The sequence below is a fragment of the Bos javanicus genome, chromosome 19 (assembly GCF_032452875.1).
Source record: "Bos javanicus breed banteng chromosome 19, ARS-OSU_banteng_1.0, whole genome shotgun sequence".
NCBI classification, from domain to species: domain Eukaryota; kingdom Metazoa; phylum Chordata; class Mammalia; order Artiodactyla; family Bovidae; genus Bos; species Bos javanicus.
Window position 1 is genome coordinate 28,102,213 of NC_083886.1, and position 15,972 is coordinate 28,118,184.

The following is a 15,972-nucleotide window of genomic DNA, read 5'->3' on the forward strand; positions in this document are numbered from 1 at the left end:
TGACAGTATTTCCCTATTCCTAATAGGGGATTATAATAAGGGAGAGGTGAGGGGGAATGGCAAGAAATAGACATGAGAAATATAAAGGAGGCTAAATCAAGTGGCTTGGTGACTGAGGAGAGTTAGAGAGGAGTCAGAGTCAATTGAAAATTCCCAGGATGAATGTCGAGGGCAGTGGCATTGCCCCAGACATCAGTAGAGATGAGCATGAGGATCTGGTGACAGTGAGAGTGAGGGGGTTGAGGGAGAGGAGTGAGTAATTTTTTGAAAACTTGAGTTTGATGCAAGATAGAGATGTTGTATATGAATGTATGGAGCTCAGCAAAAGTTCCATGCTAGACACACATTTGGGAGTCATCCGCATTTTTTAATTTAAATAATACCAATTTAGCTGAACACATATATACTTTCATATGGGCTTCCCAGGTGGCGCTAGTGGTAAAGAACCTGCCTGCCAATGCAGGAGATGTAAAAGATGTAAGTTCAATCCCTGGATGGGGAAGATTCCCTAAAGGAGGGCATGGCAATCCAGTGCAATATTCTTGCCTGGAGAATCCCATGGACAGAGGAGCCTGGTGGGCTACAGTCCATCTGGTTGCAAAGAGTTGCAACTTAACACACACACATACACTTTTATATATTCTTAAATAATAGTGTAATGTAACTTATCTGACCTATAAAGCAAGTATAGGGAATTTAGAAAGTTACATTTTTTAGCCTTTTAAACAGACATATCTCAATTCTTCCATAAACTTAAATATCATTTTGTACTTTTATTTCACATTTTGGAAAATTCCAGGACACTATGTAGAGCCACCTTCTACCCAAAATTTACAGAACAACTTAATCTACCAGAGGGTTTGCCTTGATTTAAAATTTAGAGTGATTAAAATGATTCACTTATTTTTTCTTCTACTGATTAAAAGTAAGTTCTTCTATGTCTTAATTAAAAGTCTCAGTAAAAAGTGTTTGAGGCTTTTTAGGATCACTAAAAGTTGGCTTGATGTAAATTCATATGAGTAAAAATTTCCCTTTTACTCATCCAAACACTTTGGAGAGGTAGGAAGAATGTATTTTGAGATAAGAATATTGAGTAAATTTTTGTTAATAATATAACAGTTGTTTTGCACAGTTTATTATATAGATTTTATTTTTCTCATCAGTATGTAATATTTATCTTCTTAAAATGAGGTATAGTCGGTTTACAATATTATATTACTTTCAGGTGTGCAAGATAGTGATTTAGAATGTTTATAGATTATAACTCCATTTACAGCAGGACTGACGTTGAAGCTGAAACTCGAATACTTTGGCTACCTGATGTGAAGAACTGACTCATTGGAAAAGACCCTGATGCTGGGAAAGATAGAAGGCGGGAGGAGAAGGGGATGACAGAGGATGAGATGGTTGGATGGCATCATTGACTAAACTGGACATGAGTTTGAGTAAACTCCAGGAGTTGGTGATGGACAGGGAAGCCTGGCGTGCTGCGGTTCATGGGGTAGCAAAGGGTCGGACACAACTGAGAGATTGAACTGAACTGAACTGAACAGTTATTTTGGCTGTAGTCCCTGTGCTGTACAATATATCCTTGTAGCTTGTTTATTTTATACATAGTAGTTTTTATCTCTTTTTAAGTTTTAATTTATTTATTTTTGGCTGTGCTGGGTCTTTGTTGCTGCACGGGCCTTTCTCTGGTTGCAGCAAGTGGGGGCTACTCTTCAGTTGAGATGCACTGGTTTCTCACTGCGGTGGCTTCTGAAGCCCGGCTCTGGGGTGCGTGAGCTCAGTAGTTGCGGCTCCCTGGATCTAGAGGGCACGCTCAGTAGTTGTGGCACAAGAGCTTAGTTGCTCCACGGCATGTGAGATTTCCCAGATCAGGGATGAAAACCATGTCTCCAACATTAGCAGGTGGATGCTTCACCACTGAGCCACCAGGGTAGCCCTCCAGAAATTTTAAATGGTTGTTATTTAAAAATAATTTGCACTAGTTTCACTAGAGATTGGATCCACTGAACTCCTCATAGTGTCATGTCAGGAGAGGAACCCCCTCCTACATTTTCTATTCCATCTTCTTTAGTTCCTTCTTTTTGTGCACCAAAGTACTCATTCTATTTCTTTCCCTTTCAATAGATACTTATGGCCCATCAGAAAGTGTTTAGTTTCCATCAGCAAGAATTATACCCTAACAAACTATTTACTCAATCAAAAAAAAAAAAAGATTTTCTGATTGAATATTAAGAACTGAGGGCTCTTTTTCTCCTTTTCTTCCCAGTTCAGTTCAGTTCAGTCGCTTAGTTGTGTCTGACTCTTTGCGACCCCATGAATCGCAGCACGCCAGGCCTCCCTGTCCATCACCAACTCCCGGAGTTTACTCAAACTCACGTCCATCGAGTCTGTGATGCCATCCAGCCATCTCATCCTCTGTCGTCCCCTTCTCCTCCTGCCCACAATCCCTCCCAGCATCAGAGTCTTTTCCAATGAGTCAACTCTTCACATGAGGTGGCCAAAGTACTGGAGTTTCAGCTTTAGCATCAGTCCTTCCAAAGAAATCCCAGGGCTGATCTCCTTCAGAATGGACTGGTTGGATCTCCTTGCAGTCCAAGGGACTCTCAGGAGTCTTCTCCAACACCACAGTTCAAAAGCATCAATTCTTCGGCACTCAGCTTTCTTCACAGTCCAACTCTCACATCCATACCTGACCACTGGAATAACCATAGCCTTTGTTGGCAAAGTAATGTCTCTGCTTTTGAATATGCTATCTAGGTTGGTCATAACTTTCCTTCTAAGGAGTAAGCATCTTTTAATTTCATGGCTGCAATCACCATCTGCAGTGATTTTGGAGCCCAAGAAAATAAAGTCTGTTTCCACTGTTTCCCCATCTATTTCCCATGAAGTGATGGGACCAGATGCCATGATCTTAGTTTTCTTCCCAAGATGCTATTAAAATGATCATAAAGGAACAAGGAAGGACCCATACTGAAAAGGGCTGGAGAAGGTCCAAAGTGAATGGAGAATTCCAACAACTTTTCGATGGAAAGGAGATGAGGGGTTGAATGATGAAGTTGGGTAAAGGAAGCTGCAGACTTGAAAAGGTGAGAAGCTTGTACTGTGGATGAGCTGATCCTTTTTTCAGATCCTTAGATAGGGTCATCCATTCCAGGTACAAAGTATGACGAAAGAGAACTGAGAAGCAGGGTTAAGAATAGATGCCAATTTAAATATTGTTTTCAAAACAGTTGATTTCTTCTACTCCCATTCACAGAATACCCAGCACCCAGGTGTTCCTAGACAAAAACCCCAGCGGTTTTTGTCCCAAAATGGGACAAAATAGAAAACTACTTCTCTATCCAAAGTGGAAAACTGTCTGGAAAGTACTTGAAAAAGTGAAGGTGTTTCCCCAGAGTAAATTCCTGTATTAAAGTGTTTCTATTTGAGGTGTGCATGTGTGCTAAGTCGATTCAGTCGTGTCCAACTCTTTGCAACTCCATGGACTATAGCCCACCAGCTCCTCTGTCCATGGAATTCTCCAGGCAAGAATACTAGAGTGGGTTGCCATTTCCTTCTCTATTTGAGGCAGAGACTGCTAATTGCTCTCCAATATCCACTGTCCTCTTTAGGAGGGAACATACCTGCATGGAAAATACCAAGTGCCATGGAGTGAGATGGTGGAGCAGACAGAACCCTCATGCACTGTGGGAGTATGAATTGGTACAACTACTTTAGAAAACTATTTGGCAGTATTTACTAAAAATGAACATATACATACCCCATGACCCAGCAATTCCACTCCTAATTATACAGCCAATAGTTATATGTATATATGTTTGCTAAAATTCACTAGAATGTTCGTAGCAGTACTATTCACAATATCCCCAAACTGGAAACTACCCAAATGCCAATTAACGATGAAAGAGATATGTTAGTTATAGTGTATTTGCACAAAGATTTTACAATAAAAAATAAAACAAATGAGACCTAATCAAACATAAAAGCTTCTGCACAGTAAAGGAAACCATCAACAAAACAAACAGACAACCTACTGACTGGGAGAAAATATTTGCAAACGCTGCAACCAACAAGGGGCTAATTTCTAAAATATACAAACAGCTCATACAACTCAGCATCAAAAAAACTCAAACAATCCAATAAAAAATGGGTATAAGACTGAAATAAAATATTTCTTCAAAAAAGATATACAGATGACCAAGAAGCACACAAAAAGATATTTAATATCACTGATTATTAGAGAAATGCAAATCAAAACCATAATGAGGTATCATCTTACATTGGTCAGAATGGCCATAATCAAAAAGTCCATAAATAATAAATGCTGGAGAAGCTGTGGAGAAAAGGGAACCCTACCACACTCTTGGTGGGAATGTAAATTAGTGCAGCCACTATGGAAAACAGTAGGGAGAATCCTTAAAATAGAGCTACCATGTGATCCAGCAATCCCACTCCCGGGCTTATGTCCAGAAAAGATGAAAACTCTAATTCAAAAAGATATGTGGACCTATTTGTAATAGCCAAGACATGGAAGCAACCTAAGTGCAAATGAATGAATAAAGAAAACATGGTATATATATAGAATGGAATATTCCTTGGCCATAAGAAGAATGAAATATTGCTATACACACTACTATATATAAAATAGACAAACAACAGGACCTACTGTACAGCACAGGGAAATATTTTCAGTATTTTGTAATGACCTATAAGGGAAAAAAATCTGAAAAAGAATATATATATGTATAAACTGAATCACTGTGCTGTATATCTAAAACTAGCATGACACTATAAATCAACTACTTCCATACAGAAATCAAATAAAAAATAAATTTCAACTCACTTGGGTGTGGTATGTAAGAAAGACTGAAAGAATCTCTTATTTTGGACCTACTCTCGAAAACTCCCTGCCCTATACAAAAACACTGACCAGTAGCTAGTTATGAAAAGGAAAGTTGCAAAGGGAAAGATGCTCAGTCATGCCTGACTCTTTGTGACCCCAAGGACTGTATAGTCTCCAGGACAGAATACTGGAGTGGGTAGCCTTTCCCTTCTACAGGGTATCTTCCCAACCCAGGGAATGAACCCAGGTCTCCCACATTGTAGGCAGATTCTTTACCAGCTGAGCCATAAGGGAAGCCCAAGAATACTGGAGTGGGTAGCTCATCCCTTCTCCAGGGGATCTTCCCGACCCAGGAATCAAACCGGGGTCTCCTGCATTGCAGGCAGTTTCCTTACCAATTGAGCTATGATGGAAGCTCATCAGTAGCTATACATTTATGATTTCATTTTAAAATGTTTACATATGTCTGTATACTTTTTAATTCTCACTTGATCCAACTATTCTGATTAACTATTGCAGCAGAGGAGATGGAAGCAGGGTTTAAGCAAAAAGTGGATTCAAAACCTCTTTGTTCACAATGGAACAGGACATCCAGGGAAGAGGCAAGTGGACTGGAGAGATGAAGTACCTTAGACGGGTGGTTAGAAATGAACATCCAAAGAAGGAATCTGGAAAGGATTTGTACCTGGGACAGCAGCGGTCCCTAAAGAGGCTTCGGAGAGCAAAGATTGGGAGGTGTGGGGTGGGGGGTGGAAAACTGGATGCAAAGGGAGTGTGTTGACCGGGTACATTACTGGTGCTCCATCTATGGTGCTGGCCCCAAGGAGCTCATTTCAGGGGAAGTCCAATGGAAACTTCAGGACTGGACTTGAAGGGGAATTCCAACTCTCCTCTTGGCTGAGAAGTCTGGACAACAAACTCCTCTGTTTCACCTGTCTGGCATTATCTCATCCTCATCCTCGAAAAAATGCCAAGATGGTTAACTCACTCTTCACTGAAAACACCCCCACACTTCAAATGATCCCACCTCCCTTATCTCTCTTGCCTGTTGCTGTCTTATTTATTCACCAAAATTGGGTGGGCATGACAGGCAAACAATGATGATACTGTTTAGCTGTCATCATCCGCAGGCAGGTGTGTGTGTTCAACTCCTAGCTGGGAGTGGAATTAGCATCACGAAGTGCTTGCCAAATGCATAAGGGTGGGTGAGTTTTGCTCTCTTTTGCTCACCTGCCTGAGCTTGTGAGAAACCCTGCGGACACAGAGCAACTGACAAGACAGGGACCTGCGCATCTGAGGGTGAGACGAACCAGTGGGTGTTAGGTGGGGACCCTGAAACCAGACACAACAGAAACAGTGGTCTGGGTGTGGTTTCCACGGGGGCTGGGCCTCAGATTCCCATAAATAGCTTATTTTCTTTCAGGTCCCCCACCCCAGGTCCAAGTCCGGGCAAGATGGGCAAATACAGGATTCGCGTCGCCACCGGAGACTCGCTCTTGGCTGGCTCCAGCAACCTAGTGCAGCTGTGGCTGGTGGGCGAGCACGGGGAGAAGGACCTGGGGAAGATACTGCGGCCGATACGGATCAGGGTTAGTGGAGAAGGTGGTGACTGCGGCGGTCGCGGAGGGGCGCACATGGGGGGCGCTGGGGCCTCGGCACCGAGGGACCCCTGGGTATCTGGGGAAGGAGGTCGGGCACGGATGGGGTGCCAGGTAGCAAAAGAGAAGGCGAGAGGTCTGGGAGAGAAGCGCTGCACTTTCTTGCCCGGGTGGAGGGGCAGAGAAAAGGAGACGCCTGCCGGCCTGAGTTCCCCTCGGAGTGGCTTGTTCTTCCTCGCCTCCAACGCGGATTCAGGTCTCTTCCGGGGAGCGGTCGGAGGGGAAAGAGAAGCCCGGCTTCTCGGAGGGTTCTCTGACCCGCCCTCTCCGAGAACCCTGCACCCCATGTCTGAGCGCGTCCTGTGCTGCAGGAGGTGCAGCTCGAGGTCGAAGTCTCCCTATACCTGGGGCGCCTTCTGCTGGTGAAGCTGCGCAAGCACAAAAGCCTGGTGGGTTTCGACTGGTTCTGCAAGTGGATCGCGGTCCAGGGTCCCGGCACCCAAGGCGAGGCCTTTTTCCCCTGCTACCGCTGGGTGCAGGGCAACGAGATCATCTGCTTGCCCGAGGGCACCGGTGAGAACAGTGGGAAAACAGAGGGCGGCACCTGGCGGGCTGGACGTTCTAATGTAAGAGGGAAAGGAGAGAGAGAGATGGAGGGAAAGTCAGAAGGGAAAGGATGGGGCTGAGCAGCTCAGCTGGAAAGGGGTCCCAGAATGAAGCTATGTTAATGGAGACCCTGTTCTATTGCGACCCCTTCCCCAGCCCGGACCGTGAGGGATGATCCCCAGAACCAGTTTAAGAAACATCGGGAGAAAGAGCTTGAGGAAAGAAGGAAGGTGTACCGGTGAGACCCAGGAAGCCTTTGATCCCTAAAAGATCCTAAGAAACCCACCACCCTACTTACACAAATTCCATCTTCTTCCTCCAGATGGGGTTTCTGGAAAGAGGGATTAATCCTGCCTATAGCAGGGAATACGCAATGGGATCTTCCCAGAAACGAGAGATTTCTTGAAGATAAGGATTTAGACTTCAGTCTCTCTCTGGCAAAAGTGTGAGTGCCAGGTTGTTGCTGTTCAGTTGCTAAGTCATGTCCAACTCTTTGCGACCCCATGGACTGTATGTAGCACATGAGGCGTCCCTGTCCTTGATTAACTTCCCGAGTTTGCTCAAACTTTTGGCCATTGAGTTGATGATGCCATCCAACCATCTCATCCTCTGTCACCCTCTTCCTCTCCTGCCCCCAATCCTTCCCAGCATCAGGGTCTTTTCCAATGAGTCAGTTCTTTGCATCAGGTAGCTAAAGTACTGGAGCTTCAGCTTCAGCATCAGTCCTCCCAATGAATATTCAGGGTTGATTTCCCTTAAGACTGACTGGTTTGATCTCCTTGATGTCCAAGGAACCCTTGAGTCTTCCCCAGCACCAGAATTCGAGAGCATCAGTTCTTCGGCACTCAGCCTTCTTTATGGTCCAACTCTTGAGTGCCAGGTTAAGGCTGACATCTTCATCCCAGGATACAAGGTGGGATTCTTTCCTGAACTTCTTGTACTTGCCTTCTCTGCACAGGTTGAAGGACTTGGCCTTAAAGGGGTCATTAGATCTCACAAATTCTGTAAGAAGACTGGAAGACTTCAATAAAGTATTCCCGCAAGGAAAAACTCCTCTGGCTGGTCAGTTACCTTAACATCCCCAGACCTACCCACATATTTCTAACTCAGGGATCTGAAAGGAGAGGGGAGAGGATCGGAGAGTAATAGGGCAGTGACATCAGGAGCTCGGAGCTTACAGCATCCTCCCACCTGATGTCCCTAGAGCGGGTCCGCAATTGCTGGAAGGATGATGCCCTATTTGGGTACCAGTTCCTCAACGGGGCAAACCCTATGCTCCTGAGACGCTCCACGAGTCTCCCGTCACGGTTGGTGCTGCCTCCGGAAATGGAAGACTTGAAGACACAGCTGGAGAAAGAACTCCAGGTGCTGTGCTTCATCTGTTCACCCATCACCCCAGCCATCATTCTGGTCTCCTTCTCTTTGCCTCATTCTTCTCTTCCCCCTTCCCTCATTTCCTCCATCAGCACCTGTTTAATCTACACCCTCCTCCATCTATACTTCAGGGTTTCTCAACTTTGGCACTGATATTTTTGGGTCAGATAACTCTGTTGTGGGAGGCTGTCCTGTGCATTGTAGAATGCTTAGTGGCATCTCTGGCTACAACCCACTAGCTGCCAGCAGCATCCCCCAGTTGTCTTCAGGCATTGCCAAATATCTTCTAGGGGGTAACATCTTGGGTTGAGAACCACTGATCTACACCAACTCCTTCTGTTATCTCCTTCTGCTATTATTCCTCTTCCATCTCCATTTCCATCTCTTCTTTCTTCATTAGCTATTTCTCAGCCTTAGCAAAGAGCCCAAGCTTTTGGAGGGAAATAGCAAGAGAGACTAAACAAAGCCCTGGGAGACAGTTGGGGCTATGTTTTTTGCGGGGAGGGGAATTCAGATCAAAGAAATGTGCCACATTTGGCTAAAGCGTGAAGGAGGGTGATAAGGGAAGAGTTTTGTTGTGGGGGAAGAGGGTACAAGGAAAACCACAAAATTCACATCAGAGAGTTCCAACTCTGATGAACGATACTGGTCATGGAAACTCTGCATTTGGGGTTTTGGTTATGGGAGAAGTGATTGGCATTTACGTAAAAGACTTGATGGATAGGGAAAGGAATCAGCCTGACCAATGAGAGAAGGGCAGGTCAGGTCAAGAACTAACCTCAACCCCTTTATCTATCCCTGTTCCCCACCCGCTAGACTGGATCTCTCTTTGAAGCTGACTTCTCCCTGCTGGATGGGGTCAAGCCTAATGTCATCATTTTTAAGCAACAGTATGTAGCAGCCCCTCTGGTCATGCTGAAGCTCCAGCCCGATGGAAGACTTTTACCTATGGTCATCCAGGTGAGAGGACCCAGGTGTCCTGCCCCAGTCATTGATCTTCCCTAGGGACTTGGACACCCAGGTCCTTAGCCCCCAACTCTCTCTCCTGCTCTAGCTCCAGCCACCTCGGAATGGATGCCCCCCACCTGTGTTGTTCCTGCCTTCGGATCCCCCCATGGCCTGGCTCCTTGCCAAGACCTGGGTCCGGAGCTCTGATTTCCAGCTCCACCAGCTACAGTCACACCTGCTGAGGGGCCACCTGATAGCCGAGGTTATTTCTGTGGCCACCATGAGGAGCCTGCCCAGCCTGCATCCTATCTACAAGGTATTTTGTGCATGTGTGCTAAGTCGCTTCAGTCCTGTCCAACTCTGTGAGACCCTATGGACTGTAGCCCACCAGACTCCTCTGTCAAGGGGATTCTCCAGGCAAGAATACTGGAGTGGGTTGCCATTTCCACCTCCAGGGGATCTTCCCGACCCAGGGATAGAACCAGCGTCTCTTATGCCTCCTGCATTGGCAGGCAGGTTCTTTACCACTAGCGCCACCTTTCAGCATTTCTTAATTTTGCATCTGACTGCCCTTCAGATTTCACACTCCTAGACTCTGGAGATGTTTACACATGACCTTGTGGCATGTTAGGTTAGTAGCAATCTCAGTTTACATAGACACACATATACACAGTGCTATGGAAATGGCTAAGATTAAAGAAAGAGTGAGAATGGGTTTTACAAAGAAATTGAAATTTGGGCTGAGGATGTTGTCGGTTGGATAGTAAGGGGTGGGACATTCCAGTCAGAGAGATCTGTGGAGGTACATGGATGCTGACTGATATCAGGTGTGACTGGAGAGTAGGGTGTGAGTGATCGAAGTGCTGGGTAGGAGGAAAGGGAGGTGGGGGAAGATGAGGGGGAAAGCCCTGTTACTTGGTGGGGAGAAGAATCAATAGCTCTGCTTGAAATGTCAGGAAAGGGAGTTCCCTGGTGGCCTAGTGGTTAGGATTCGAGCTTATACTGCCAAGGCCTGAGTTCATTCCTTGGTTGGGGAACTGAAATCCCACAAGTCATGTGGTGTGGCAAAAAAAAAAAAAAAGAAGTAAAGAAAAGAAAAAGAAAATGTCAGAAAGGCAGTTAGATATATGAGCCTGGAGTTCTTGGAATGGGTCAGGATTAAAGATATAGATTCCTTTCTCTTTTTTTTTAGGTAAGAAGTAGATTTATTTTGAGAGAAACACACTCCACAGTGTGTGGGCCATCTTAGAAGGCGAGTGTGGCTGAAGGTATAGATTTTAAAGTTATCAGAAAACAGACATATCTAAAGTCATTATGAAGACTAGATTAAGCTGTCTAGGGTTTGTAGCTACAGCAGAGAATTTGGCCCAGATATAATTCTAGGGTGTCACAACCCTTATAAATTGAAAGGAGGGAATGAAGTAAGAAAAGGAGCAAGAGGAGAGCTATCTACTGAGGAAGGAGGGAAACAAAAAGTGTGATAGCAGGGCAACCAAAAGGAAAAAATGTTTCAAGAGAGAAGTGTGATTGTATCACATGCTGTTGAGAAGCAAACACAGTTACAGAGAAGTGACATTTGGATTTGTTGATATGGAAGTCATTGGTTAATCCACTGGTTAATCCTATCTCAGGGGAGTGGAGGTGGTAGAAGCCTGATCAGTGTGGGCTGAGCAGAAAAATATCATGTGAGGAAGTAGAGACAATACTGCTTCTGCTGCTGCTAAGTCGCTTCAGTCGTGTCCAACTCTGTGCAATCCCATAGATGACTCCTTTAAGACTTGCAATGAGAAACAGATTTACAGACTGACAGAACGAATTTATGGTTACCAGGGTGGGGGAGGGTGTAAGGAATAGTTAGGGAGTTTGGGATTGACATGTACACACTGCTATATTAAAGGTGTCCATTGGCAGATGAATGGATAAGGAAGTTGTGGTACATATACACAATGGAATATTACTCAGCTATAAAAAAAAGAACACATTTGAGTCAGTTCTAATGAGGTGGATGAAACCGGAGCCTATTATACAGAGTGAAGGAAGTCAGAAAGAGAAACACAATACAGTATATTATTAATGCATATATATGGAATTTAGAAAGACGGTAATGACGACCCTATATGTGAGACAGCAAAAGAGACACAGATGTAAAGAACAGGCTTTTGGACTATGTGGGAAAAGGAGAGGGCGGGACGATTTGAGAAAATAGCATTGAGATGTGTATATTACCATATGTAAAACAGATGACCAGTGCAAGTTCGATGCATGAAGCAGGGCACTCAAAGCCGGTGCTGTGGGACAACTCAGAGGGATAGGGTAAGGAGGGAGGTGGGAAGGGGGTTCAGGATGGGGGGACACATGTACCCTGTGGCTGATTCATGTTAATGTATGGCAAAAACCACCACAACACTGTAATTAGCCTCCAATTAAAATAAATAAATTTAAAACAAAACAAACAACAACAAAAAAGATGGACAATCAACAAGGACCTACTTTATAGCACAGGGAACTCTGTTCATTATTATGTAACAACCCAAATGGGAAAAGAATTTGAAAAAGAATAGATACATGTATATGTACAACTGAATCACTTTGCTGTACACCTGAAACTAATGCTTTATTAATCATCTATAGTCCAATATAAAATAAAAAGTTTTTTTAAAAAGAAGACTTGCTATGAAAGGGGAAGCAAGCAATGAGGATGCTGCTAGAGAGTGGTTTAAGTTTAAGCCAAGGGTTTTTTTCCTTTGGAGTATCAAATACTAAGTGAGAGAGAGGACAGAGAGAGAATGAGCAGGAGTGACATCCCTAGGGAAGGCAAAGAGGAGGTGAAGAGTGCAATGGAAGGCAGTAGAGATACTTTACTGATAGGAGTAAGACACAGGTATAAGATAGAATTTCACATGTAGGAAACTTTCTAGTTTTTTGTGATGTGAGACAAAGGACTCCTAAAATTCTTACATATTACATGAAGCTGTGCAAATAAGTGAACTCCTAAAACCTTTGACCTTGGGTGACCCCAAGAAGACAGTTCCTCATCTTCCTTCTCCCAAATCTTAACCTGACCCAATACAATCCAACAGGCACTCTCTTCTTTTCATGAAGACCCATCCTCTCCCCTGTTTATTTCCTCTCTCAGGTCTTCTAATCTCCTTTCCACTCATGGGTCCTGGGACCCCTCTTATTTGACTGTGTTCCAATTCTTTCTTCCATAATCAGCTCCTGATTCCACACTTTCGCTACACCATGGAGATCAACGTGCTGGCCCGGAGTAATCTTGTCTCTAAATGGGGAATTTTTGATCTGGTATGGACAGGGATGGGTAAAGAGGGAGGAGGGTACAAGGATGAAGGAATTCACTTTGCCATTCCTCCCTGAAGCTCTATGCCCTCTACCAAAGGCCTCCCCCGATCTGCCTCACACCTGAGTAGCTTTCTTCATAAAGGGACCTGAGTAGGGCCACTGGGCTTGAATCTCCTGACTGCCATCCCCCTCAGCTGACACGTGCTGTGTGCTTAGTCACTCAGTCATGTCCTACTCTTTGCAACCCCATGGACTGTAGCCCTCCAGGCTCCTCTGTCCATAGAATTCTCCAGGCAAGAATACTGAAGAGGGTTGCCATGCTCTTCTCCAGGGGATCTTCCCAACCCAGAGATTGAACCCAGGTCTCCCACATTGCAGGCGGATTCTATACCCTCTGAGCCACCAGGGAAGCCCTCAGCTGACATGGAAAACACTAATTTATCTGCTGTGGGTTGCCCTCAGGTGGTGAGCACTGGGAGTGGCGGCCATGTAGACATTCTCCAGAGAGCCACAGCTGGTCTGACCTATCGCTCCTTCTGCCCTCCTGATGACCTGGCAGACCGTGGGCTCCTGGATGTGAAGTCTTCTCTCTATGGCCAAGATGCGCTCAGGCTCTGGGGAGTCATCAGCCGGTGAGAGCAACACCAACAGGGAAGACCCAGTGGGCCCTCTGGTGAGAACAAGGGGGACTGCAGATCCAGAAGGTCCTAGGCTGGCCATCTGAGACCCAGTGTCTTCTTCCCTGGGGAGCAGGTACGTAGAGAAGATGGTCAGTCTTTTCTACAAGAGTGATGGAGCTGTGAAGGATGATCCAGAACTGCAGGCCTGGTGTAGAGAGATCACTGAGACTGGACTGCAGGGGGCTCAGGACCGGGGGTAAGGCCCAGATCCTCCCCACTGACCCTGTGTCAACTCACACCCACCTGTCAACAATCCATACCTTTTCACAATACTGTAAGTCACCCTAGGGGAGTTTGGGGGGAAATGGATACATGTGTATGTACTGCTGAATCCCTTTGCTGTTCACCTGAAACTCACAAGTTTGTTAACTGGCTATACCTCAGTGCAAAAAACAAACAAAAAAAAAGTTTAAAGCCAAAAAAATATTTAAGACACCCTACCTCAAGACTCAGAGCTTCCTCCAGAAATTCTAATTGTAACCACTCCTAATTCCCCAGCCCCTTTCCTTTCTCACCCTCTCATACAGCATTCCCCATCCTTATGCAACTTGCTAAGAGCTTCCTCTAGAACCACATATATTTCCCTTAGTTACTTTCCCTCACCTTTTCCTGCCCTCTCTCCTAATGCCAACGGGTTCATCCAAGCCCATAAACATGTGAATACACACTATGCGTGTACTAGAGGCACAACCACACACAGGAATTCTTTTCTGTATCCCCAGATATCTTTCACTGCCTGAGATCAACTGTCTCCTGTCCTGGTCTCAAAGCCTCAAATTCTTACCTCACACAGGTTCCCTATCTCCTTAGAGTCCCGAGCTCAGCTCTGCCACTTCATCACCATGTGCATCTTCACGTGCACTGGTCAGCATGCTTCCACCCACCAGGGCCAGGTAACCTGTTGTGATCCTCGCCCCCTGGGGCTCCCGGGAGGTAGAAGATAGGGGACCAAATGCCTGGGTCATCAGCCTGGGTTTCTGAGAGGCTCTCCTACCTGCAGCTGGACTGGTACTCCTGGATCCCAAATGGTCCATGCACCATGCAGAAGCCTCCGCCCATCTCCAAGGATGTGACAGAGAAGGATATAGTAGACTCACTGCCTAGTCTGCACCAGGCCCGAACACAGAAGACCTTCATAAAATTCCTTGGCCGACGCCAGCCTGTCATGGTTAGAGATGGATGCCTACACCCTAGGGGAGAAGGAGCAGTGTTCTTGGCTGAGGGGTCCATGCGCTGAGCCTTTTTGTTCTCCCCTGTCAGGTGGCCTTGGGGCAGCACAAAGAAAACTATTTCTCTGACCCTGGACCTCAAGCTGTGCTGAAGCAATTCCAGGAGGAGTTGGCTGCCCTGGACAAGGAGATTGAGGTCCGAAATGCAGGCCTGGACCTGCCCTATGAGTATCTTCGACCCAGCATGGTAGAGAACAGTGTGACCATCTGATGCCTTGCTCACATCATTCCCAAATTCCGCCCTCCCTAAGTACCCTTTGAGTACCCCACCCTCCTTGGCCACAGCCTCTGGTGAACAGATTGACCCCTAAGCTGTGTGGTCAGTGCTCAGGGATGCTGCATCACTCAACTCTAGGTAATACATAATGAATGGTTCCCACTGAATTTTGGAACCCCTCCCTACCCACAGCTGCCCTACCTTAATGTCCACCTAGCCCTACACTTCTTTGTCCTTTGTCCCCATCTCCTCTTTTTCAAAGAATCTAGTTTGTATATAAATGAAATGAAAAAATATATAAAATAAATGAAAAGATCTAATTAAATAATAAAGTTGGTTATGCACGGTGAAGGAAGGAGGTAGGAAAAAAGATCTTAGTTTGTTTCCTGTTCTCTCATTCAGATTCCAAGGAAGAAAAATAAAGATGCTTTCCTGGAACAAACATTTCTTCCTGTAGTTAACACATCCCTCAAAGATTTTCTTAAACCTTTTAAACCTAAATTAGGGAAGTTCTGACTGACTGCCCAAAGCGTTTAATACCAGCAAAGCTGTATAGGAAACTGTATAAATCAGGGTTGAGAGCAGCGTGGAAGAAAGGAGAAGGCAAGGAGGGCCTATTGGTAGAACTGAGAAATCACCAGGGAAAATAGACATGTGAAATGTCAAGGGGTTACCCTGAATGACTAGGTCTGTACCTTTGACAGGGGCCAGTGAAATAAATAGGGGCATGTAGGATTTAGAATAGAATCCATTTGAATTCTCCTTCTAGTTGTGGGAAAACACATTTTAAGAAAACAGTCCTTAAAAACAGGAGTTGCACATCCTGGAAGATTCTTCTTGTTCTTTTCCACCTGCATCTGTACAGAGACACATGTGGAAAAGAACAAAAAAAATCTTCTGTATGAAGAGGACTCTCACCAGAAACATACTGCTAGGGAGCAGATCAAAATTATACTTCCAATATGAGTTTAGGAGAAAACCTCATGATTTAATCACAAATGTGAAGGAATATCAAATAGAAGGGGTAAGAAGGGAACTAGCAGAATTATTAGAGAAATGGAAATCGAAACTACAATGAGGTACCACCTCACACTGGTCAGAATGGCCATCATTAAAAACTCTACAAAAAACAAATGCTGGAGAGGGTGTGAAGAAAAGAGAACTCTCC

The 15,972-nt window shown here is 45.0% G+C and overlaps 1 protein-coding gene and 1 long non-coding RNA gene across 6 annotated transcripts in view; one reads left to right on the forward strand and one right to left on the reverse strand.

The window, feature by feature from the left end:
* LOC133232037 (uncharacterized) overlaps positions 1-15,972 on the reverse strand; it is a 141,591-nt gene that overhangs the window by 60,355 nt on the left and 65,264 nt on the right. The gene's annotated exons all lie outside the window — the stretch shown is intronic.
* Positions 6,307-14,800, forward strand: LOC133232023 (polyunsaturated fatty acid (12S)/(13S)-lipoxygenase, epidermal-type-like). 2 transcript variants are annotated; one of them, XM_061390925.1, is made up of 14 exons: positions 6,307-6,441; positions 6,822-7,023; positions 7,213-7,294; positions 7,379-7,501; positions 8,015-8,118; positions 8,261-8,421; positions 9,247-9,390; positions 9,485-9,694; positions 12,595-12,681; positions 13,141-13,310; positions 13,432-13,554; positions 14,152-14,251; positions 14,359-14,526; positions 14,619-14,800. In XM_061390925.1, exons 1-14 carry the CDS (start codon positions 6,307-6,309, stop codon positions 14,796-14,798), a joined length of 1,989 nt encoding a protein of 662 aa, XP_061246909.1. In that variant the 3' UTR covers positions 14,799-14,800. The 2 variants fall into 2 exon arrangements, with proteins under 2 accessions (XP_061246909.1, XP_061246911.1); XM_061390927.1 differs by lacking the exon at positions 12,595-12,681.